Genomic DNA, 24102 nt, shown 5'->3' with positions numbered 1-24102 from the left:
GGGAGAGCTGCCTCCCTGTTTTACTAGAGAACACTTCTGCAGGTGGGCCTAAGGCATGGGGTGCAGCACCTCCAGGCTGGCCTTGGGGAGTGCACCTTTTCAAACTTGGGGAAAAAGATGAGCTGAGGTATGTCACTCTCTTTTGCTAACTCGGGTTCTCCTGCCTTTGCCACACAGAACCCAGGGATGTGGTCTTATGATTATGTTGTATTTTTTTAAAATTTGAATTACCCTTGAGACTGGGCTCTGATTTGGAAGGAAATGGGCCCAGGTGTTCTCTAGCAGTGAGGCTAGATTGGAGGTGTTTTCCTTAAGGCCTGGATGGACAGAGGGACAATATGGATTCTTCCTGACCCTCCATCTTTAGAAAGATTGGCACTTTTCAGTTTGGAATGAATGTAGAACTTTTTTTCCCCCCTTTTTGAAAAATGTTCTGACCTAAGCACTCCCATTTTGTACTTTCCCCCCCCACACTGCATTGTAAAGGGGTTTTAAAAGATTCAATGAAATGATTTCTGATGAAAGCACAATAAATCAAGTGTAGGACAAGTCCAGAAATAAACAAAAGGCCAAAAAACTCAGATGGCTTCCCTTTTTGCTTGATGTTAAAAAGTGAGTGGCAGTGCAAATAGATGGCCTTGGGGTCAGACAGACCAGACCTGGACCCAAATGAGGTCTCTATTACTTCATAGCTTTGTGAACTGGGACAAGTTTTGTAAAGACCTTGAGGCTGTCCCTTAGGAACTATGAAACAAAATCATACCTACTTCCTAAAGTCTCTGAGGATCATGTTGGACACATAGCATGTGCTCAGTAAGTATAATTTCTTTTCCCTCAAACCACAGGTACATCTGTGACTTGCTTTACCAATCCCAACATAATGGCTGTTAACTGTAGTGCAGGCTTTTATTTTTAAATGAATCTCCTAGTTGTGATTATCATGAAGCAATTACATCATTCAACTTGCTGAGCAGATTCACTCTGCAATCCTTGTGTTACAACCTACTATGGTTACTTGAAGACTTGTATGTTTTCCTTACTCCCCTGGGCAAGAAGGGATACTTCTTCAACTTTGTAACGTTTATGCATGTATTAACTTGTTCTCAGCATATGGTAGACACTCAATAACCAATGGTTCCTAACAATTCAAAAAGTCTTTCAATGTGTTAAGATCTTCTGCTGAAAATTACAAAAAAACAGGTGCTCTGAACTTTCAGGACAATTCCAAAAATATTTTCAAGAATGTCTTGGAAGGGTTAACATAATTATGTAGAATCCCAAGGTTACTATTTGGCAGGAAATAATGCAAACTTTGTGAAAATGCCCGTCCTGCTGAAGAAATCACTTACATTGACCTGCTCAAGAGCTTTAGCTTACTTACCTTTAAAATGAGTTAATTTTATCAGTCAATTCACCTCAATCCAATGTGATTTAATTCAATGTAACTCAATTCAATATCACATGCTTTCTTGCTCCTTTGCGTGAAAATTGAAATTCTGTACCACCAGCTTACACTTGCCCCCCACTCTACCACCTGCTCCCCACCCCCCCCCCCCCGCCCACACACACACAGAGAGGAAGGTTCTCGTCTTTGTGGGTCCTCTCCTCTGGACTCCTTCAGAACTTTGCCCACACCCCTGTTCCTCATCTCTTCCTCGTCTGCCTTCTTGTTGGTTTTAAAAAAAAAAAAGTCCAGAAACTGCACTCTATTGTTCCAATCCCTAATCTACCCTTCCAACTCTATTTCTTGTTTGTTCACCTTAAGGTCTTAGCTCAGCAGAAGTACTTCCTGTTACGCCATACAAGTTGCACATTTAATTCGTTGTTCATTCATTCATCATTCAATTTGGTTAATAATTATCCTATTATCTACATTAGTTGGCAAATGGTAGCACAGATAATATGAAATGATAACATCTGACAGAACTTTTTTTCTTTTTCTTTATAGCTTGGTCTTGACCCCAACAAAAGCAGCATCCCAGGCCCATGCATTATTGCTCTCACGTGTGTGCTCTCTCACTCTTTCTCTCTCTCTCTCTCCCTAAGACCTTGCTGTGTGGCCTCAGGTGTGCTGTGTAATTTTCAGCTCTTGTGAAATAATAAACCTCGAATTTTTCTCCAAAATTTTCTGATGGTTTTTGCTAAAGGGCACTTTGCAATCGTAATACGAACCACAAGAACCTGTCCAACCACAGCAGCGGTTATTGACAGACTGAGACAGGCACAAAACAGGTCTCTTAACACATATCCAGGGCTCTTTCTTTTCTATCCATGCTGTCCATCTTTCAATGGCTGATCACTATTGGTCAATGGCCACAATACCAGGAATCAACAACTTCAGAATTAGTCTGTGGTGAGAATTACAGGTCTTGGGGACCCACTGGATTTGCAACAGAGCTTACCTCCTACATAGAGCGGAGAGTCAAAATTCAGAGTCGACTGCTTTGACAAGTTGGTGATGATTTTGGGGCTCCCTCCATCCACAGAAAGGGAGAGACTCTGATCCAGGGCAAGTAGTTCCACAATGTGGAAGTTTCCATCATTGATTGTCTCCACGCTACAAAGAAAAAGCAACATAACTAATGCTTCAATTTTCTTTTTATTAACAAAAAGAAGTTAAAATACAAACTTCAGTAAGCACTTCTTAGGAAAAAGATACTCCTATCTAACGTTAATAAAGACAAACACTAGTAGTTGATTTCAAGATAGAAGATGAAGTACAATCAATTTCTACTTTTTAGGAATGGATACAAAGTAAGCTTGTTTTCCCATTGGGAGGGGTGGAAATGGATACACTGAATCACTCTCTAGTCATATTCTTCCACTATGTAGAAATTATAAAGGATAATTTATTCTTTTGCTTTTAGATGCCACTAAAATTTTGTTTTTCTAGATACTGTTACTCCAAATTGTATTTAAGACAAAGAACCTACATTGGTGCCAAATATCCTCTACAGATTATCACTGGCTTTGATCTTTTAAATGCTGCACAGTAAGACTTACCCGAACACACACACAGATACAGGAAGAATCAACTTGGTGGGATCATTGTGCTTGGTAAAATGTATTAACTGATAATACACTCTTCCCTTCCTTGCATTTTCAGAGGGATGGCCATCAAATGAGATTACTGTGAAGAAGTCTATGCTCAGTGGAGAGTAACAGATTCAATGGAATGCTTAACACAGCCATAGCCAGTAGTGTTGACAATGCTTCTTCAGTTTTCTATTACTTTTAAGGGACAGGTCTAACAGTCATTCCAGAATTTGAGAGGGCATATGGAAATTCACAAAATGGCTAAAAACAAAAAGATTAAGAAACAAAGATAAATGAAAAATGGGGAGTTAAAATAAGATGAACTGGGGTACAATTGCTAGGCAGGTGCTATATGGCTGTGAAGTGTGCTTGTAAATCTAACACATGGGTTAACAGCAAAGAGGAGCATGGGACAAATGAAGAAAACAAGAATTGATACATGGCAGTGTCATGAATATATTAACCTCCCACCATGGGGGCAAAATATGGCCAAAAGTAAGTAGTTGGGGCCAAAAGTAAGTAGTGAATATTAAAGACCCAATATGCTGGGATATCAACTAGGAAGATGGAAAAAAAAAAAGGCTCAAACATGGAAATATGGGAGCATGTGATAGAGAAACTGTGCATACTTAATATTCCCTATACAAGCTGATTGCTTAAATTTCTGGGTACTGATATTTAAGATTGCAAATAGGCCACGCCTGGAAAATAACAGAAAAAAATGTGTTGACATTTCTGTATGGTTCTCACCACAGGTGTCTAATCATATCCCTTTGTTTGCCAACACAGAATAAAAAGTTTTTGTGGTTTGACCATACTCTAAACCATTCTGCAGAACTGTGAAAATATTTGAAGTTTTCTGGTTTTAAATGGTTGCAAGAGTTCACACGTACAAAGATCTTTGATAATTTGTCTCAGATATCATCTTTTGAATGATAAATATTAAATCTGCCAATCAATGTTTTTATCTTCTGCAGATTTAATTATCCCAACACTCAATACCATTAAAATCAACAGAGGAAACAATATACAGGAAAATCATTCACTAAAAAAGTTGGATACCAACTGCTACTGGTCTTAAATAGGATTGTCTTCTAAAGGAATATACCAGATGGTATTATTAGCTAATGGGTAAGCATACAGATTTTAGAGTCAGATGAACCTGGATTTGAATCCTGGTCTTGTATTTATGAAATGTTTGACCTTAGATAAGTTAGTTAATTGCTTATACACTTCAGTCTTCTCTTCAGTAAATGTTAATATATATTTCACCCTCTGGTGATTAATTTGAGGTCGTATGAGATATATATATTTTTTACAAGTGCAGAGTGAGACATCCAGCATATAGAAAGTGCAAAGTTAAAAGTTAGGTATCAGCATCACCATCACTGCCACCGCCATCATCATACAAATAATCCAGTATTATTTCAGTATCTTCTTCAGGAAGAAATTAGTTAGCTTTATTTTTGATGTTAACTGTAAAATAATGCTAAAGACTAGCAGAAATATAGCAGCTTCTTTGGGGGCATATCTTGTTCAAGTTACTAAAAGTTTTACGTAAACTATTAAAATGAAGATGTGCATAGAGAGAGTGGGGACCAATTAATTGCTTTTTCCGTTGTGATCATATACAATATGTAAGTGGTTTTCTATGACTGCTCTATGAGCACTGACCTTGATTAAGTCATAAATATTAACATGGGACTTGCTTTTTTCTTTACATTTGCAAAGAAAAGTCCCATTTGTACTAGAAAATGGGTTCCTGGTCACACATCAGTCTTAGACAATCAACGCTGGCACGCCATCGTTAGTGTCTGATGCAGTATAACTGAGTAAGCTACTTCAAAGCAGGAGCCATGTGTTATTTATTTCTGTATTCCTTAATGTATCCAGGAAAGTTTCTGATAAAGAGTAGATGCTCAATAGATGTATGTTAAGTAAATGAAATGCGAGGGAGGTTTATTAACAATAACATACAGTTTTTTAGCACTACTAACTGGATTATGGGTATAGTAAAGAGGTTTCAAGCAGACCCAGGGAAGGACATCCAAAAGATGAATTTTACTTAAAAATTTGGATTTTTCAGTAGTCATATTCTGCAGGAAATACTGGGAGATAAATCTGGTTCAGTGTGTCCTCCTTAAGATGTGTGACGTTGGATCAGTGTGACTTCAAGTCGTTTTTCTGTTTTATTTTCCTCATCAGGGAAACGCAAATAATAAGACCAAAGAATTACTTAGCCCAGACTATCGGCCGGGTGCTGTTCTAAGAACTTCACATGTAATAACTCTTTTAAGAATCAAAACAACCCTAACAACCGGGCACTTAGGGTACTCAAGGGGGCAAAGCCCGCTGCTAAAACAGATTGGAAGCTGGGGTTCCTGCTTCTAGAGTACACATTTTTAATTATTACGTGCCACATTTACAATAAAAAACCTGAGAAGTAACTAGTACTATACAAATGGCATATGTTCTCATCACTACCAAGCTTCTAATAGGGGATTTTTCTCCCAAATATCCCAAGAATAACGTTCTATGAAAAAAAAAAACAAAACACTTATATGATGGTTACACAATTTGGTACATTTACCAGAAATCATCGAATTGTAAAAAAAAAAAAAAAAAAAAAAAAAAAAAGAAAAAGTAATAATCTTATTTTAAAAAATGTTTATTTTTGAGAAATGGAGACAGAGTGAGAGCAGGTAAGGGACAGAGGGAGAGGGAGACAGATGATCTGAAGCAGGCTCTGTGCTGACAGAACGCGGGACTCGAACCCACGAACATGAGATCAGGACCTGAGCCAAAGATGGACTTGTAACCGACTGAGGCACCCAGTCACCCTCAAAGTCATAATCATATAATTCGAGTCTGAAGGTTATGAGAAGACATATAAAGTACATAGATTTCAAACATGGAATGGGATTCTATTTTCCCAATCATATGTGAAATTTAGACTGGTTAGATTTTTTTCCTCCCAAAGGTTATCACTAAACTTAATTCCATTTATATTTCCCTGGAATTAAATGAGGCCTCACCATGGTCTTTTGACAGATAAGTAGTGTGAAATTAATATTTTTAGATTCTTTGCTCATTAAGATGATACTGTGTGTATGAGCCTGAAGAGAGTACTTGAGAGCTAAGAATATTCTAAATTGGTGTTTCATGCTGCCCTTTGAAGCAGGAGATTAACCAGGGGATGTCCAGAAATCCTTTGCCTCTATACCATTTAAAATAAAAGCAGTGACTAACACATCAGTTGTTACAAGATACTAGTGAGCCATCATCGATTTTACAGTCTATCCCGGTCATTCTTACCTATCCACTCACAATGCACAACATCCTTTTGGGTTCTGAGAAGTATTGATATGCTCTTTCACTACTCCCGAGGGAACTGTGTAGTTGATGACTCATGAGAGTCACAAGTGAATCACTTAACATTGAGACTTTCCACTGGGAACACACATCGAATTTATTACCATTAGTATGCATTTAGTTTTACTACACTTGCCTATTAGCTGAGATTTTGTTTTCTTGATTTTCTCAGTGGATGTATGAAAACAAAGCAGTTACTCAACTATGTCTTGTGGTTTTGTTACAGAAAAAGAGTTTAAAAACTCAGAGCCTAAAAGAAGAGAGGCTCTAACTTGCCTATGGGGATTTTTTTCTTTTTTCTTTCTTTTCTTCCTTCCTTCCTTCCTTCCTTCCTTCCTTCCTTCCTTCCTTCCTTTTCTTTTTTCTTTCTTTTCCTTCCTTCCTTCCTTCCTTCCTTCCTTCCTTCCTTCCTTCCTTCCTTCCTTCCTTCCTTCCCCCTTTTTTTAATGTAGGATGCATCAACATGACATTTTTATATTTCTATCTTGACTTTAAATCTTAAGGTATTTCAATAGTTTAATAAAGGCAAACAGTTTACTTGGCTTATATGAGCTCTAGTTTTTCCCCTTAAAAATTTAAAGAATCTGTTGGCATATTCTATGCAATGAAATAGGAATCAGAAGCCAGACCAATTCAACTGGTCATCTCATTTTGATTATCTCTGGGATGAAGATACTTCATCTGTGGAGATGGTGATGAAATATTTCCCTGTTTACGTCTTCAAATCAAAAGGAATAGGAGGTCAAAGGGGATTAAAGGTACTATTATTATTTTTTAAATGTTTATTTATTTTTGAGAGAGACAGAGAGTAAGAGCAGGGGAGGGACACAGAGAGAGGGGGACAGAGTTCCTGAAGAGGGCTCTGCTGCTGAGAGCAGAGAGCTCGATATGGGCTTGAACTCATGAATGGCAAGACCATGACCTGAGCCCAAGTTAGAGGCTTAACTGACTGAGCCACCCAGGTGCCCCAGGGATTAAAGGTATTAATGCAGGTGCATACAAGTTTTCAAAGGGATGTCTTACAAAATAATTGATTGACCAAGCATACTTAGATTTTAATAAGTGCTTTTGAGGCAAATTACCTAATTTAAATAAAAATGCACATTGGGGCGCCTGGGTGGCGCAGTCGGTTAAGAGTCCGACTTCAGCCAGGTCACGATCTCGCGGTCCGTGAGTTCGAGCCCCGCGTCAGGCTCTGGGCTGATGGCTCGGAGCCTGGAGCCTGTTTCTGATTCTGTGTCTCCCTCTTTCTCTGCCCCTCCCCCGTTCATGCTCTGTCTCTCTCTGTCCCAAAAATAAATAAACGTTGAAAAAAAAAAAAATTTAAAAAAAAAAAATGCACTAAAAAAAGGGACTTATATATTTGAACATACAGTAAGAGTCACATGTAAGGCAATGACACTTGCATTTACCTTCCTTATCAGGATATCTGAGCGTCAAGAATATCCATAAGCCACCAGCATCAGTAATTATTGTGAGCCACTTGTGCCCTAGCACTATAGCAGGGATCTTACATGTGTTACTTCCAGTTCTCCAAACCACACATGAAAAACAGGTATATTTCCAATTGTTTAGACTAGGAAATAGAAGCCCAAAGGGGTGAAGTAACTTGCTCAAAGTTATAAAGCTGGTAAACAGTGCTGCCTTCCCATACGGCATTATCAAGAACTGCTGAGTGTTTATCTTGGAAATGAGACCTCGCAGGTTCTATTGTTTGTTTTTCCAATGAGACTAAATTCTTCTCCTTCTCCTTGTTTTTTGTTTTTGTTTTTGTTTTTTTTTTCATGTAAGACTGTAAGTTGCATAACCCAGAGGCTGTATAGCCAAACAAACCTAATAATTGGTAGGGAAAAGTCCTCTGATGTCGTGTTGTTCCCTAAATACGAAAACTGCTTAACGTGTGGTACAATTTCCCCTTTCGTAAGATGGTTCATCTGATTGCCTCATTTAAAAAATTAATTTAATTTTTAAAAATTACAGTTGACACAATGTTAGTTTTAGGTATACAACACAGCAATCCAACAGCTCTATACATTATGCTGTGTTCACTACAAGTGTAGCTAGCCTCTGTCACCGTATAATGCTATTATAGTACCACTGGCTATATTCCCTATACTGTACCCTTTATCCTCGTGACTTATTCATTCCATAATTGGAAGCTGGATTTCATTTTTATTTTATTTTATTTTATTTTATTTTATTTTATTTTTAGAGAGAGAGAATATTTATTTATTTTTAAGTTTATTTACTTTTTAGAGAGAGAGAGAGAGAGAGTGCACAAGCAGGGGAGGGGCAGAGAGACATGGAGACACAGAATCCAAAGCAGGCTCCAGGCTCTGAGCAGTCAGCACAGAGCCCGATGCGGGGCTCGAACTGGTGAACTATGAGATCATGACCTGAGCCAAAGTTGGACACTTAACCGACTGAGCCACCCAGGTGCCCCTGAGGAAAAGAGAATCTTAAGCAGGCTCCCATGCTAAGCACAGAGCCTGATGCGGGGCTCGATCCCAGGCCCCTGGGATCATGTCCTGAGCTGAAACCAAGAGTCAGACGCTCAACTGACTGAGCCACCCAGGCACCCCTGGTTTCTTCATTTTTAAATAGTAGTTGACTATGTTTCCCAAGAAGCTGTCTGGTTTGGAAAATAACATTAATCTGAATCTAAAGAAAGAAGCATACCATTATTATTATTATTATTATTATTATTATTATTATTATTTAAGTTTCTGCTTGTCTGGATGAAAAAAAAATGTCACTTTGAAGGGCAATTGTTAGCCTGCTTGAGAAAAAAAATCCATCCCTATCTCAGGATCTACCGCTGATGGTAGCTTTAAGTTTAGGCAGTCAACCTCATTCATTCATTCATTCATTCATTCATGGCATTATTACCAAGTCCCTTTTCATGCTATTCTCTCAGCACAATAAAAATTAGGCATGTGTGTGATATTCTACATTCATTCACTTGTTAAGAAACTTCTGTCATCTCTGTTGTTGCAGATCAGGTTCCTTAGACAGTAGGGTGCTGGCAGTGTGTAAAACCGGTTCCCTGACACAAGAAAAAGAGCCCGGACTTGTAGCATTTGCTGACCGCCGTGGTGGACACATCCCCAACACAGCTGATTTCTACATCGACATCAGGCATGATGTCCCAGAATTTGGATACGGGAAGAGATGCACACCACTGGCTCTCGGAGCACAGCTCAAATATATTCCTTTTACACACGTGGTTCTCAAATTGTGGTCCCTGGGCTAGCGCGTCACCTGGGAGCTTGCGGCAATGAACATGTGGGAGCTCATCCGAGATCTGAATCAGAAACTAGAGGTGTAGCCCACTGATTTGTTTTCTGACACATTTTTCAGGTGATTCTGATGTGTGCTATTTGAAAACAGTAGCTCCCCACCCCTGCCTGCATGGCTGGCCCTGTTAGTGGTATGTAGGTCTGCAAAAAACTTCAGTCTTCTGTCAGATAGAAGAGATAAAACGAGAAAATGTGCAGGCTACTTCAGTTCTGTGAAGGAGGAATAACTACTACATCTTGGGTTCTCTTAAACATACTTAAAACTATGTTAACTGCTCTCTCTAGACATAATTCCACGATATAATGGTTCTTATATCGATCCATTTAAGACAATGACTGACATCTAAAATAAAGTCTTGGGGCACCTGGGTGGCTCAGTTAGTTGAGCATCTGACTTCGGCTCAGGTCATGATCTCGTGGTTTGCGAGTTGGAGCCCGGCATCGGGCTCCGTGCTGACAGCTCGGAGCCTGGAGCCTGCTTCAGTTTCTGCGTCTCCCTCTCTCTCTGAACCTCCCCTGCTTGCACTCTCTGTCTCTCTCTGTCTCTCAAAAATAAACATTAAAAAATCATATTAAAAATAAATAAATAAAATGAGGGGCACCAGGGTGGCTCAGTTGGTTGAGCATCCAACTTTAGCTCAGGTCATGATCTCATTGTTTGTGAGTTTGAGCCCCACATCTGGCTCTCTGCTGACAGCCCAGAGCCTGGAGCCTGCTTCAGATTCTTTGTCTCCCTCTCTCTCTCTGGCCCTCCCCCGCTAGCATTCTGTCTCTCTCTCAAAAATGAATAAACATTAACATAAAATAAAATAAAATGAAGCCTTTTAAACCAAAAAAAACATAGAGAAACAATTTAATGTATAATTATTTCCCCTAATTTCATCAGATTTCATTTACTAAAATAAACAAAATCCATTTCCATCAATGTTGAAGATTAACCAGACACCTGAAAAGAGGCACTCAATGTACAAACTTATTCCCACACACAGTGTTCCAACAGCACATTAAATAATGCAGAATTTGGAAAATAAATTTTTACTACATTAAATGTTTTATAACATAACATCATGCAATTAAACTGAACATATTTTCTGGTGTAACAATATGTAAGACTACTCTCTTTTAAAACATTAGTGTATTTAATAATGTTACATAAAGTAGAAACACCAAGATTTGAACATTTAATTCAACCAGACAAAATAATTACTAAGCAACTTATGGGAGAGCAGATGGCCACAGTGTTATTGATGGCTTTCTCTATGATGATGGAGAAGGAGTACCTTTCATCAGAGGTCACATTTTAGTAGGGCCTGAGCAAGGTCAGAAGCATTTGGATAAATGCCAGAAAATTAGTAAGTGCAGAAGGAAGACTTGGGACCAATTTCAAGTTGAAGGTGAGGGAAAGAACAAGATGAGGAGGAACTCCAGGTTTACGACGCCTCTCAATGACAGTAGGAATGTGACAGGGACACAGGTTTGGGTGAAGCAAAGAAAATAAGCTGTATTTCGGACATTCTAAATTTATGATCCCAATAGCTAGCACTATTTGGTATGTGTTGTTCTAAATATTTTTCATGTATCAAACAGAAAATTCTTACTACGATCCCACAAAATGGAACCATGATCCACTACCCCCATTTACCAGGTGAGTGAGGCCCAGAGAGCTTATGCGATTTACCTGTGGCACACAGTTACTAGATGGCAGTGCTGGGGCTTGAATCAAGGCAGACTATCTTTAGAGCACCTGTCCTTTTCTATTTAATTTTAGCTTGAGTGGTAATGGCATTCAAATGGCTCAAAAATCAAAATGATGTGAAGTGGTGTTCATACACAAATCTCTTGCTTCCATCCCACTCTTTGCTCTCTAGTCCTAGTTTCTCTCTCCTTTTAAAAAAAATATTTACTTATTTATTTTGAGAGAGAGTGAGAGAGTGCACATGTGTGAGCACAGGGAAGGGGCAGAGAGAGAGAGAGGGAATCCCAAGTAGGCTCCTTGCTCAGCACAGAGCTGATGTGGGGCTCTATTCCACAACCTTGGGATCATGGCCTGAACTGAAACTAAGAGTTGGATGTTCAACTGACTGAACCACCCAGGCACCCCATTCTGTTTTTCATTATGCAAATGCATGGACATAAAAATACATGTATTTATTTACCCACCTTTGACACTCTTCTGCCTTCTTTTTCTTTTGAACAGAGCACCGCACCTTGAAAATCTGTGTCCTACATAGAAAACCTCCTTTTTCCCTTTCCACCTCCCTTTTAAACAGCACATTCCACTGTATAAACTAGAAAAGGGCTGTTTCCTAACTTTTGTTTTTGTAATCAATGATGCAGTGCAGTAGCTGTGCACATATCATGTCTGTATCTTCAAGTATATCTGTGGCACAAATTCCCAGAACTGGGATTTCATAGGTTAGAGAGTAAATGTATTTGTAACCTGGATACATATTTTCAATTGCCCTCTATGGAAATGGTAAACAATCTGTACTTCTATTGTTAACGGGTAAGGATAGAGAATACACTTTCAACTCCCCTGCTATACTCCAGAAATAGATACCAGAAAAATGTTCCTGTATTGCTACATGCAGATGAGAATGAAGACAATGTGAGTGAGGAGTGAGGACAGAGCTAAGTTTGGGATTTAATACTCAGAGTGACTTTATGGGGTACGTGCTGTATTGTTATTTATAGCTATGATTTATGAGACACAGAAACATTAAGTATCTGCTCCAAGTTTCTCCCCCAGTAATTGGTCAAGCCTAGATCTGAACACACATCTTAGCACCAGGATTTTTACTTGTCAAAACTAAAATCTCCTAGCGTGCTGAAATAATTCAACTGTTCTCTATAGTTTCTATTTCACAGAAGCATTTGTTTTCTATTCCATACTGAAGTATTAATATATTCATATCAATATCAATCATCAACCAATCAACCAATCAATCATCTGTCTATCTGAATTCTAGGTTATTGTTGCTTTTCTTTTACCTAAAAATAATGTGATGACTTTTCTTAAAAATAATGTGATGATTTTCTTAATTTTTGTGCCATAAATCAAAAACCAAGAGTTAAATGAAAACTGTTTTCCCTGGACCTTACAACAGATGTCCCCATTAGATGATCTGCAAACAGAGAAGTGAACTTCTCGCTCATAAAGAAAAGCATATTATGTGATATTATTCTTTTTTGTAAACTTCATATGGTATGCTCTATTGTTTGTCAGGCAACGATGGTAAGAAGATAGACTGAAGATAAGCTCTTTATGGTAACTTCTCATTTTGATATAACCACATGGGTTTCTACAACTTATCTAGAAGTATTTTAAGTATATTTTATGTGAACACTAGCTTTAATAAACCAACTTCAAGAACCTTTACTATGGTTTCTGAGAGTGCTGTGCTCTTTCACTGCATAAAATAAAAGAGAAAAGTAAAAACAAAAATGAACCACAAAACCAACATTCTGAAACTTTTTTACAGGCTCAAACAAATTGAGGCTATATAATTTAAGGCCTAGCAATATCTAAAATGTTGGCATTAATTCATCACCATTTGGACATGAAATTCATACTCCATTTGGAAACCAATAATGATGTGTTTGTTTCCATGCTCTAAATATTCCCAAGTGGGTTAGCTCACCACTAAGAGGACTTCCTGAATTCCATTCATGGCCTACAATTGGCACCTACTTTCTCGGGACTGTTATAAAGGATCGGGATAGGACGTGAAGGGTTTTGAAGCACATCGATACACACATCAATAATATAGAGGCCAGGGGTACCAGTTGGTTAAGCGTCTGACTCTTGATTTTGGCTCAGGTCATGATTTTACGGTTTGTGAGATCAAGCCCCGCATCAGGCTGGGTGCTGACAGTGCAGACCCTGCTTGGGATTCCCTCTCTCTCTCTCTCTCTCTCTCTCCTGCTTGCATTCCCTCTCTCTCTTAAAATAAATACATAAATATATAAAAAAAGGTAATATAGAGGCCAGTATCTCCAGCTTTATGTCCCAATCAATGCCCCCAAAATGTGTCATCAGTATTTGGCTTACAGATGCTTTTTGTTCACCACATATAGTATTTTTTTTAAAAATATGAATCTATACTTAAAGGATGGAATACTTATATTAAAACATCCAGATTTATGCCTTTCCTTGAAAACTCAGGAGTTGTGGTAAAACTGGGGCCCACATTTTCCCATGGCAGCATTTAGGGAGAGTTGGGTAGATACAGTCTGGCCCTGTTTTGACAAAGGTTTGCTTCTAGCTCGCTCCTGTCACAGACACTTCTATTACACTGCCAACATCAAGGCTACTTATCATGGAAGTACTAATGTAATTTTAAAAAGTTTGATTTTTTCAAGAGTAAAATGATGAGAACACAGTTTTCTCTTACAGCCGGCCTGATTAGTTCATTTAAGTTACCTGCCTGAAAAACCCTGACTGCATATGACTTTGTGACCTCGCTCTAATTGGTGGCAGTTATTTCTATGATAGTGAATTAGTGTTGAGATCCAACAGAGGTTAATCTTATGCAAAAAGTACATTTCCAGCAAAATTTATGCCCCATGAATATGACTCCTTTTGTATCTTCAAAATATCATCATTATCATCGTGTTATTAGGGAACTTCCAAAATAAATCACATTACTGGTTACATATTATATGTATCCCTTGGCTTATTATGTGTAATCTCCCTAAGAGCAAGGGTGTTGTTCCTTAAAGCTTGGATCACGGCCTGGCACACAGTAGGTGCTCAATAAGTACTGCTGAATGAAAGGTAATGTTAAATTCCTCACTGTGCTGGGTATCTTGCAGTTTCTTTTCTAGAGCTACTCTCCACCTGTATTCACTCTGCTCTGGGGTCTGGGAGACTCATGTGCAAACTACATTACTGTGATCAGTGGGTTCCTTTTTGTCTGGAATTTGATTTGGCCAAAGGGGAGCACAGGCAGGGGGCTGTTGGGCAGGAGAAGGATGGCTGGGTATTTAAAAGTCCTGGTTCCTCCTCCAAGGACTGACTGCATCCCTTTGTTGAAGGTCGCATCTCCTGCCAAGGCAGTCCTTGCCACGAGTCCCTTTCTGAGCATGGATTTCCAAGAGTGCTGCCTCCACTTACCCCTTCAGGCATATGGGCAGTAGCTGTATCCCTCGTTACTGGTCCCAGGTTACTGTACTATCCCTACCAATCTTTGTAAAAAGTCCCCTTAAGAATCTCTCTTCCATTATCCAACTTGAGTATGGCACCTGTTCCTGCCGGGCCCCTAAATGAGACACTGATCATAAGCCTGCTGTGGCCAAATTACTCCCTCCCCTCACCATTACAGAAAAATAGAGGAGAAACGGCTCTTCTCTCAGTAACCAAGAGATGTTCACCTGTAAATGGCAGAAGCCGGGTGGGAGCCGGTGTCGTAGCTGGCACGAACCCGTCCCCGATACAGTTCGACGGCAATATGGTCCTTGTCGCCTTTATACAGGAGGATTCCGCTGTCTTCGTCTGTGGCAATCTAGTAGGAAGTAACCCTGACATTAGGACGCACCGTCATCCACACGTACTTCATCAAAAAGAAGACTGCTTAGTGAAGAGTTTTTCCTACAGCTTATTTTTTCCTTATGGCTATGAGAAAACAGTAGCGCACGCTGACAGGATGACTTGAAAGGTGACCCGTTCCTAAATTACTTTGATGCAAATAGATTCATAAAGAATTAAAAAAAAACCAACAACACAGTAACAGACACTTCAGTAAACACCACTGGGTGTGCCTGAAACATTCTCTGCTGGAGATCTTCACTTACCTGTTCTTTTCACTCCTGTTCCACGTTGTCTTTACGGCATATATGAAATGTAACTGCACTGAGTGAGACTGATTTTTATATTCCACATAAAAAAAACATTCTTCACAGTTATGGCATGAACAGTGGGAGATCTGTTTTTATCCTGCTTTCTAGCCTTTGTGGGCTTTTGGGGACCAAGTCAGTAAAAATTAGGATTTCTACCTGAAACCCACTAGGTTCTTCTTGTAACAATCTGCTATGGCAAATGCTGGAAGACAGGGAGACAGGCTTTCTACGGAAGGCCCGTCTGCCTTCCTGAGTCCCATTCCTCATGACGGTTAAGGACACTCACTCATGACACTCATGACACTCACTTGGAGTGTCAAGGTAACCTGAATAAGGAGTGACGCCTATGTTAATCGGCTAAGGTCATCTGAATTCAAAATATATTAAAATATTTTTCCTACCAGATAAAATAAACATGCAGTCCCAGCTTGCCCCTGCGTGTCCTGAATTCATAACTCCTAATCTAGTCTCACCTCCTTTGTGCAGGTCCGAATGACTTGCTTAAGGGGACACAGTGACTTGGTGAAAAGTCTTAAAATAAGATCAGTTTGTTAATTTCATGTCGCTTCTTAAAGTTTCCGGGGGAAGAGTTAAAAGACAACGGCTGAATGTTTTGTCAAGGTCTTGTCTGACCGGTGTTCTCCTCACCTGCAGAATTCCTAACAGCACCCTCCCCACCCCCCTGGCCCCATCTCACAGGGCATAGAGCCTGAACTCTGAGTCATAAAAAAAAAAATTGAATAAAAATACCTTTACCAGAGCACAAACCATATATTTTGTTGCGCCCTATGTGTTTCACAATCAAGTAGTGAATAAAAATACCTGGTTCCCATTTAGTTTTGAAAAATACAAATGTTATAGAGAAGAATAACTGAAGATTTTCATACAGAGAACATTTTCTGTCACTGCGTTGTGCAGTCGATAACTGTCTCTTTAGGAAATAGTATCACTCACAAACTACCAGAGGTTTATGATTTAGTTAAATGTGGTTTAGGATGAAATCGGCCCTTGGTGGTGGGGGATGTCTTACCTGCAGAGTGATGTTCGTTTGTGGACGGACCTTGGCTGAAGGAATTTGAAGATAAGACTCTTTGTTTACAAAATTCACACTAACCAACTTTTCACACTTCTCTCCCTGGTAGCCTGGCAAACACTGGCATATTGGCTCATTTATCCTGATGATGCACTGGGCACCGTTCTGGCAATCAAAATTATCACAGGGGCTGGTACGAGGGAGGACCATGGGTGGAGAAAATTCGCAGAACAAGCCACTAAAGGAAACAGAAAGAACACATTGCTTTTAGTTGCATGTGAATTGCATGAGAATTGCGGTCTTTCTGTAAGACTTCACTCTACCACAAATCTCTATTTCTACTTTTACCTGTAGCCTTCGGGGCAGATGCACGTATAGCCATTCACGGCATCTGTGCAGTGGGCTCCGTTTTTGCATTTGTTATCTTGGCAGTCATCAAAGTCAATGTCGCAGTGCTCGCCTATGTATCCTGGTGTGCAGTCACATCTGTTTGAAGAAGTAGGTAAACAGTTTCGAACTGAACTGAGCCAAGATAAGCAAAACAGTTGCATTTCATCTAGGAAAAAACGGCTCTATCTTTAGAAAACTTAGTACACCTAGAACTAAGGTAGCAGTGTTTGTCAACTAAACTTCAATGAAAGTACATTAAAACTAAAACAAAACACTCAAAACTTATATAGAACAGGCTCATCGAGCCCCCAAATTAACAGATCCCTAGAAAACAGTTATTCCACGTTTTCTCCCTGGGATCTGTCAGAATGGTGATAATTAGTAAGCATCCATGAACCAAATGAGGATGCAAATGTGCAGGTGTCCCTCCTTCCTTCTCTCCTCCCCCCATCTTGTTTGCTTTCTTCCGTCCCTCCCCTCTCCTCCATCTTCCCATCTTCTCCCTCCTTCTCCCCTCCATCCCCTCTCCCCTCTCTCCCTCCACCCTGACTATTTTTGCTTAGAGTGTCCTCTATTTTCATTTGCTCTAACTCCTTTGAACAGTTGAGACAATGGAAGTGCTATGTTATAAAACTTACCAAAAATATTAAACACATTTTAAAATAATTAACATTTTTGTTTCCTAATAGAGAATGGATGTATTGGGGAGGCTGGGTGGCTTAGTCGGTTAAGGGTCTAACTCTTGGTTTCAGCTCTGGTCATGATCTCACAGCTCCTTGATATCGAGCCCCATGTCGGGCTCTGTGCTGATGGTGCAGAGCCTGCTTGGGATTCTCTCTCTGTCTCTGTCTTCTCTCTCTGCCACTACCCTGCTCGTGCTCTCATTCTCTCTCTCTAAATCTATATCTATATCTATATTTATATCTCTATCTCTGTATCTATATCTATATCTACAAGTAGATATAGATATAGATATAATTTAAATAAAAGAAAAAAAGAGAATGGATGTATTGGAATCAAATAGTATTTTATGAAAAAAAAGTCAGCATTGGAAACCTTAATTCATAATGAATCCAGACAATAATTATGGCAGAGGTTGGCTGACCTAGTGGAGCAGGACAGGGAAACTGATAAAAAAAAAATCCAGGGGCCAATTCCATGGATAGCTTTCAGCTTGTTTGTTCACTCTGGTGGCCCTGGGGAAGGATGGGTCTCAGTTGCATTGATGAAGAACCATCATGCGTACACGTGGTGTTCTCTGAGCACTTCCTAGGTGCTATGCCCTGTTCTAACCACTTTGTATATGTGGATTCTCGGAATCCTTCTCCATGATCCTGTGACAGCAGTATCACCACTACCTCACATGACAGGTGAGAAAACTAACAGACAAACTGGTTAAGGGATTTACCCAAGGGCACTCGACTTGTAACTGCCACAGCCAAGGTACTAAACCCAAGCAATCTGACAAGAGAGCCTGGATTTCTCACCACTGAAGGATGAAATACATTATCGTTGCCTGTGGAGTGCTTTTCAATCTGCGCTTTGAGGGGCGAAAAGGGACCCCTGAAGGGAAGGAGGCTACTGGCAGTTTCCTGTTTCCCTCCCCTCTCCCCTCTCCCCCAACACTCTCTTGTGATTTATTAGTTTCACACATTGGGCTTCCATGAGCATTTCTGTTTTGGGTTTAAGAGAGGGTTCACTGACTTTAAAAAACAAATAAACCAGGAAACTATGGCTTATTTAGCTTTGTAGAATTCCGATGTTGCAGTTAGAACTGGGTTTGTAGTCTGGCGTCATCCTTACATGTACACAATCTTGACTAACTTACTTAAGCTTCCTAAGTGTTCATGTCTTCATCAGTAACATACACAGTACAAAATAATTTCCACCTCACAGGTTTGTTAAAAGCTTAAATAAAAACATTATGCTTAAATAAAAACACTATAAAAGAATCACTATGGTGTTTAATATATAATGCATGATCAATAAATGGCAAGTATTTAAAAAATAATTCTATTAAGTCTTAATAATTCTATAAAAGTCTTGTGGTTTACTCTTTACTAATGTTCCAGTTTTTGATTTTAAAGCCATTAGGATTTAAATGAATGAGGATAATTAAAAATGCCCAAGTGAATGTGGACATTACTGAACACTGAGGGTTTTCTCTGAAAATGCAAAATCAGGATTTAAGAGTTACTGGAGGGCTGATGAATTAAAATAAATGGGGGTATATACCCTCTAAGGAGAACAGACTTTCAGCTCCGCATGTATAAATTAGGAAAATAAAATGAGCTCACTGAGGAAGCATGCTTGCTCTAGAGCCAGTGGTTTTAATGCTAAATCCTAACAAAGCAAAGTAAACAACAAGTCTGAAGTTAAATGGATCCTAAGTGGCCATATACATTCTCAAATAGATGGACAAAGTCTGAGAAGAGAGCTTCCATCAATGTTAATGTGAGCAGAGCCGCTGAAATGCCAGGCATTAAAAGAAAGAAGAAATGCTTTGAAACACTCTGAATTATTTATCTGAGAAAAGAAATCAAAGTAAAAGATAAGAGAACCACACATTCACCACCAGTGGCTAAGAGCTGTTTCATATTCTCTTCTCTACAAATACTATTTTTCAAGCCCATTAGAACTTGGAGTCACGTTATGACCAACATTTTTTTTTTGTCTTTCTTTTGCTCCTCAGATCAAATTTCAAAACAAAAGAAAATATTTAATTAAGAATTCCTTAAGGTTTGTATTATCAATAAAACCTATCACATTCCCTCAACTCTATTATCTGCCAAGGAGTGAGGAAGAAAGCAAAGACTATAAAATGTACTGTTTAAGAGTCTCATGCTCTACCGACTGAGCTAGCCGGGTGCCCTAAAATATACTGTTTAGAAGCCCAAAAGCTGACTAAGGAAGATGCATGCTTGAAAATACTGCTTATGGCATATGATGGTCTAAAAATATCTCAAAGCAATTTAGGAGATTTATGAGGTATATAATAAAGCAAGAAAAGTAAAACCAGCTGTTAGCTTAGTAGTAAGAAAATGAATTTGAAGTTAACAGTACAGTTTGTCCAAACAACATTTGTCAATAGAGATTTTCTTTAGCACTTCGTGTCCTTTTGGTTTCTAAGCCCATTTTCTTTTTGCAACTCCCTTCGTGACAATGTGCAATTATTTTTTTTCCAATATATGAAGTTTATTGTCAAATTGGTTTCCATACAACACCCAGTGCTCATCTCAAAAGGTGCCCTCAATACCCATCACCCACCCTCCCTTCCCTCCCACCCCCCTGCAATTATTTATAATATGGGAGTGATCGCACACACTGTGACGTCACCTGCTTTCTGCTAAACTACATACAGCCATAAAACAAGCTCACAAATTACTGCTGAAAACAATAGGTTCCCAAATCAGCTAACCCATGATGCAGGAGGATGCACTTCCGAGCGTGTAATTTAATGGATAGTAATAGAAGATACTGAATTAAGGAGTAGTCTTTTAAAGACAAACTCCCTCATTTTTTAGTGGTTTCCATTAAGTCTCACTAACACTTTATCTTACAATCACAATGCACAAAGCCCTGTGAAACCTGTGTGGCAGATAAACAGTTCTAGAAAACCACTTCCCTGATTGGTGAATTTCTCTGAGAAAGGATATTTGTTATGTAAGTGGTGGATTTTCAATTTACCAAATTTAACTGCGGGCAGATCAAAGGCATTAGGAGTTAAAGTAACTGACATACAGTACTTGGGTGAACAAAATGCAATGAAGCATTTTGTATCAGTAAAGATTTCAAGAAGACGTCCGTTTTTTTGCATGGGATTGTAAACTAAAATATAATGAAAAGTAGAATTCAAAGATATTATTTTCTTTTTCAACAAGGTATCAAATGGAATCAGCAGGTGCTATAGCTAAAACTGTGTTTGTATATTCTAAAATTTTAGGGGTACCTGGCTGGCTCAGTTGGGTAGAGCATGTGACTCCTGATCTCAGGGTTGTGAGTTCAAACCCCAGGTCGGGCATGAAGCTTACTTAATAAAATTAAAAAAAAAAATATTCAAGGAAACTGGCATCTCAGTTGGTTGAGCATCTGACTCTTTAAAAAAATTTTTTTTAATGTTTATTTATTTTTGACATAGAGAGAAAGGCAGCATGAACAGGGCAGGGGCAGAAAGAGAGGGAGACACAGATTCCAAAGCAGGCTCCAGGCTCTGAGCTGTCAGCACAGAGCCAGACATGGGGCTTGAACCCACGAACCATGAGATCGTGACCTGAACTGAAGTCAGATGCTCAACCAACTGAGCCACCCAGGCACCCCGAGAGTCCAACTCTTGATTTTGGCTCAGGTCATGGATCCCAGGGTTGTGGGACTGAGCCCCATGTTGGGCTTTGCATTGAGTGTGGAGCCTGCTTAAGATTCCCTCGTTCTCTCCCTCTGCCCCCTCCCCTGCTTACTCTCTTTCTCTCTAAAATAAATAATAATAATAATAATAATAATAAAATTTTGAACAAATTGAGTAAAAAATATTCTGTAACTAAAACGAGCATAAACATTTTATTCAGATTGATTTTTGAAAGGCAGGGGTTCTGGAGATACTGACCCTATCTCCCATTCAACTCAGAATGTCTGATAATCTGTGGACAAGTATCAAACTGTTAGAAATCCAGCTCACCTCCCATCTTCTCTTACAAAATTGTCCCCAACCTGAGTAATTTTTAATTCTTTGAATCCTATGGCAATTAAGCTTGAGTCATTTCACTGAGAAGAGAAAGTATGTGAATGTGAGTAGCTATAAAACACTATATAACGGGGGTGTCTGTATGGCTCAGTCAGTTAAGTGTCTGGCTCTCGACTTTGGCTCAGATCATGATCTCATGGTTCATGAGTTTGAGTCCCGCATTGGGCTCTGTGCTCACAGTGCGGAGCCTGCTTGGGATTCTCTCTCTCCCCCTCTCCCTGCCTCTCTCCCCTGCCTCACTCTCTCCCTCTCTCTCAAAATAAATAAACTTAAAAAAAAAAACGCTATATAACATAACATGGGCTCCCTGTCCCATGGCCGGTACCCAATACATAGTGGGCAAAAGAACAAATAATCCTATTTGTTGATTGTCTGATGTAAGCACAGCTCAACTCTTGAACCCAGCTGTCTCATTCCTGAGAATCCAGCGTATCTTCTATAACAAACCATCTGTAATGTTAATCAACTACAAAACTTCTTAGAGGTAACCTATATTAGAAAAATCATCCAACTGGGAAATGTAAGACCTAGCTCCCACCTCTGCCCATGAATAACCTTGAGATCTTTGGACAGCCACCAACCTGTCTGGGCCATGGTTTCCTCATGTTTAAAATGAATCCAGACCAGATGATCTCTAAACCACTGTCAGCTCTAAGAAGAGAACCTTACTATTGATAGGCCCTTAAACTATTTCAGGATTGTAGCAAAGAAATAATTTAATCTGATACCGAACATATTTCAGGAAGATTACTGAGGAGGAAAAAGAAGCAATTTTGAAGTTCTGAGTTCACTTGAGGGAGCCCTCTATCTACAGTGACTGTATGCTTTATCATCCCACAGAAGGCAAATGTAAGGTGAAAGAGGGGCTATTAATAATTATGCTAAGACAACAGGCATAAACTGGAACTGTCCCAGGGCATCCTGGGACATAAGGTTCCCTCCATCTTCCTCACCTTGGAGAGTTAATAAGAATTGTTACAGACCAAAGAAACTTCAGTTACATTAAAGTCCCTATTTACCACCAACTTACATTCAGATAATAAAGTGCCTAGTAGATACTACAAATTTATTTGTCCTTCAATAGTTTTAAGTTTCGTTTATTTTGAGAGAGAGAGAGAGAGAGAGAGCGTGTGAGCACAAGTGGGGGAGGGACAGAGAGAAAATCTGAAGCAAGCTCTGTGCCATCAGTGTGCAGCCCAATGTAGGGCTTGAACTCAGGAACTGTGAGACCATGACCTGAGCTGAAATCAAGACTCAAGACACTTAACCGACTGAGTCACCCAGGTGCCCCTTACGTGGCCTTCAAATACATTTAAGTAAACACAGTCAAAGGCTAATTTATTTCATACGTGACTTCCCAGAATGAGCCATGGAATGAAAGAAAATGCTCTCTTTCATTTTCTTTAGCATACTAAAAAAAAAAAAAAAAAAAAAAAAAGTCCATGTTGTATATCAGCATTTATAAAAATCCCACTGACACTGGAGAGTGGTTCCTTTCATCCCCAGCAAAGGTGTGAAGCAAGGTCCTGAAAAGAAGGTGAAGAAACAGGTTCCTGAAGAACCCCCCACCCCCACCCCACTGGGAGCCCCGAGGCAGCCTCTGACTTACTTGAATCCCTTTGGCATCAGGATGCACTTGGAGTCATGCTGGCAGGGGTTCAGGTCCTGGGCACAGAAGTCCAGCTTCTCCTCACACAACTCGCCTGTTAACATGGCAAACGGTGTTAGTTCACAGACAAAGGTTAACAGGCTTCCCGCCAGCAGGCTGTCAGGGGCCTCAGAGGTTAGCACAGCTTGTGACTGGGGAAAAAATAAATCACAAGATACGGAAGCAGAAGATCCAAAGGGCTGGTTATGCTGCTACACAGTCAGGATTTGGGATAACACAACTATTGTGATTTGTAACTAATATGAGCCCCTTTAGAACACACTGTTGGAATGAGAAAAAGGAAATCTGAATGCTTTTCATTTTCTGTTGTTTCATTTGTTTTAATTTGGACTTTTTAGGGGCGCCTGGGTGGCTCAGTCGGTTAAGCATCCAACTTCGGCTCAGGTCATGATCTCATGGTTCCTGAGTTCCAGCCCCGCGTCGGGCTTTGTGCTGACAGCTCAGAGTCTGGAACCAGCTTCGGATTCTGTGTCTCCCTTTCTCTCTGCTCCTCCCCCACTCATGCTCTATCTGTCTGTTTCTCAAAAGTGAATAAACGTTAAAAAAATTAATTCGGACTTTTTACTGAGGTATAGCATATACCCAAAGGATAAATGAATAGCTAACAAATATTCACATACTGAACCCACTAACGTAACCAGCGTCCACATCCAGAAACATACCATTTACCAGCATCCCAGAGACCTGACCCCAAGATGAGTAACCACTGTCCTAACAGGACCAAACA

General features: G+C 39.6%; 1 protein-coding gene and 1 non-coding gene across 2 annotated transcripts in view; one reads left to right on the top strand and one right to left on the bottom strand.

The window, feature by feature from the left end:
* Positions 1-24102, bottom strand: part of SLIT2 (slit guidance ligand 2) — a 131949-nt gene that overhangs the window by 6571 nt on the left and 101276 nt on the right. Inside the window, exons 22-26 of the mRNA XM_047091412.1 lie at positions 23316-23409; positions 16927-17064; positions 16576-16816; positions 15081-15211; positions 2403-2557 (exon numbers count right to left, since the gene is read on the bottom strand). Coding sequence (XP_046947368.1) covers positions 2403-2557; positions 15081-15211; positions 16576-16816; positions 16927-17064; positions 23316-23409 — 759 coding nt within the window. The remainder of the gene's footprint in view (positions 1-2402; positions 2558-15080; positions 15212-16575; positions 16817-16926; positions 17065-23315; positions 23410-24102) is intronic.
* Positions 20916-20989, top strand: TRNAR-CCU (transfer RNA arginine (anticodon CCU)). The gene has a single exon. It is a non-coding gene; the product is annotated as a tRNA-Arg (tRNA).

The sequence above is a fragment of the Lynx rufus genome, unplaced genomic scaffold (assembly GCF_022079265.1).
Source record: "Lynx rufus isolate CCGP_SWC_20201006 ecotype Redwood Valley unplaced genomic scaffold, mLynRuf1.p SCAF_3, whole genome shotgun sequence".
Taxonomy (NCBI): Eukaryota; Metazoa; Chordata; class Mammalia; order Carnivora; family Felidae; genus Lynx; species Lynx rufus.
Note: the sequence above shows the minus strand (reverse complement) of the source record. Positions and strands in the feature narration are given on the sequence as shown.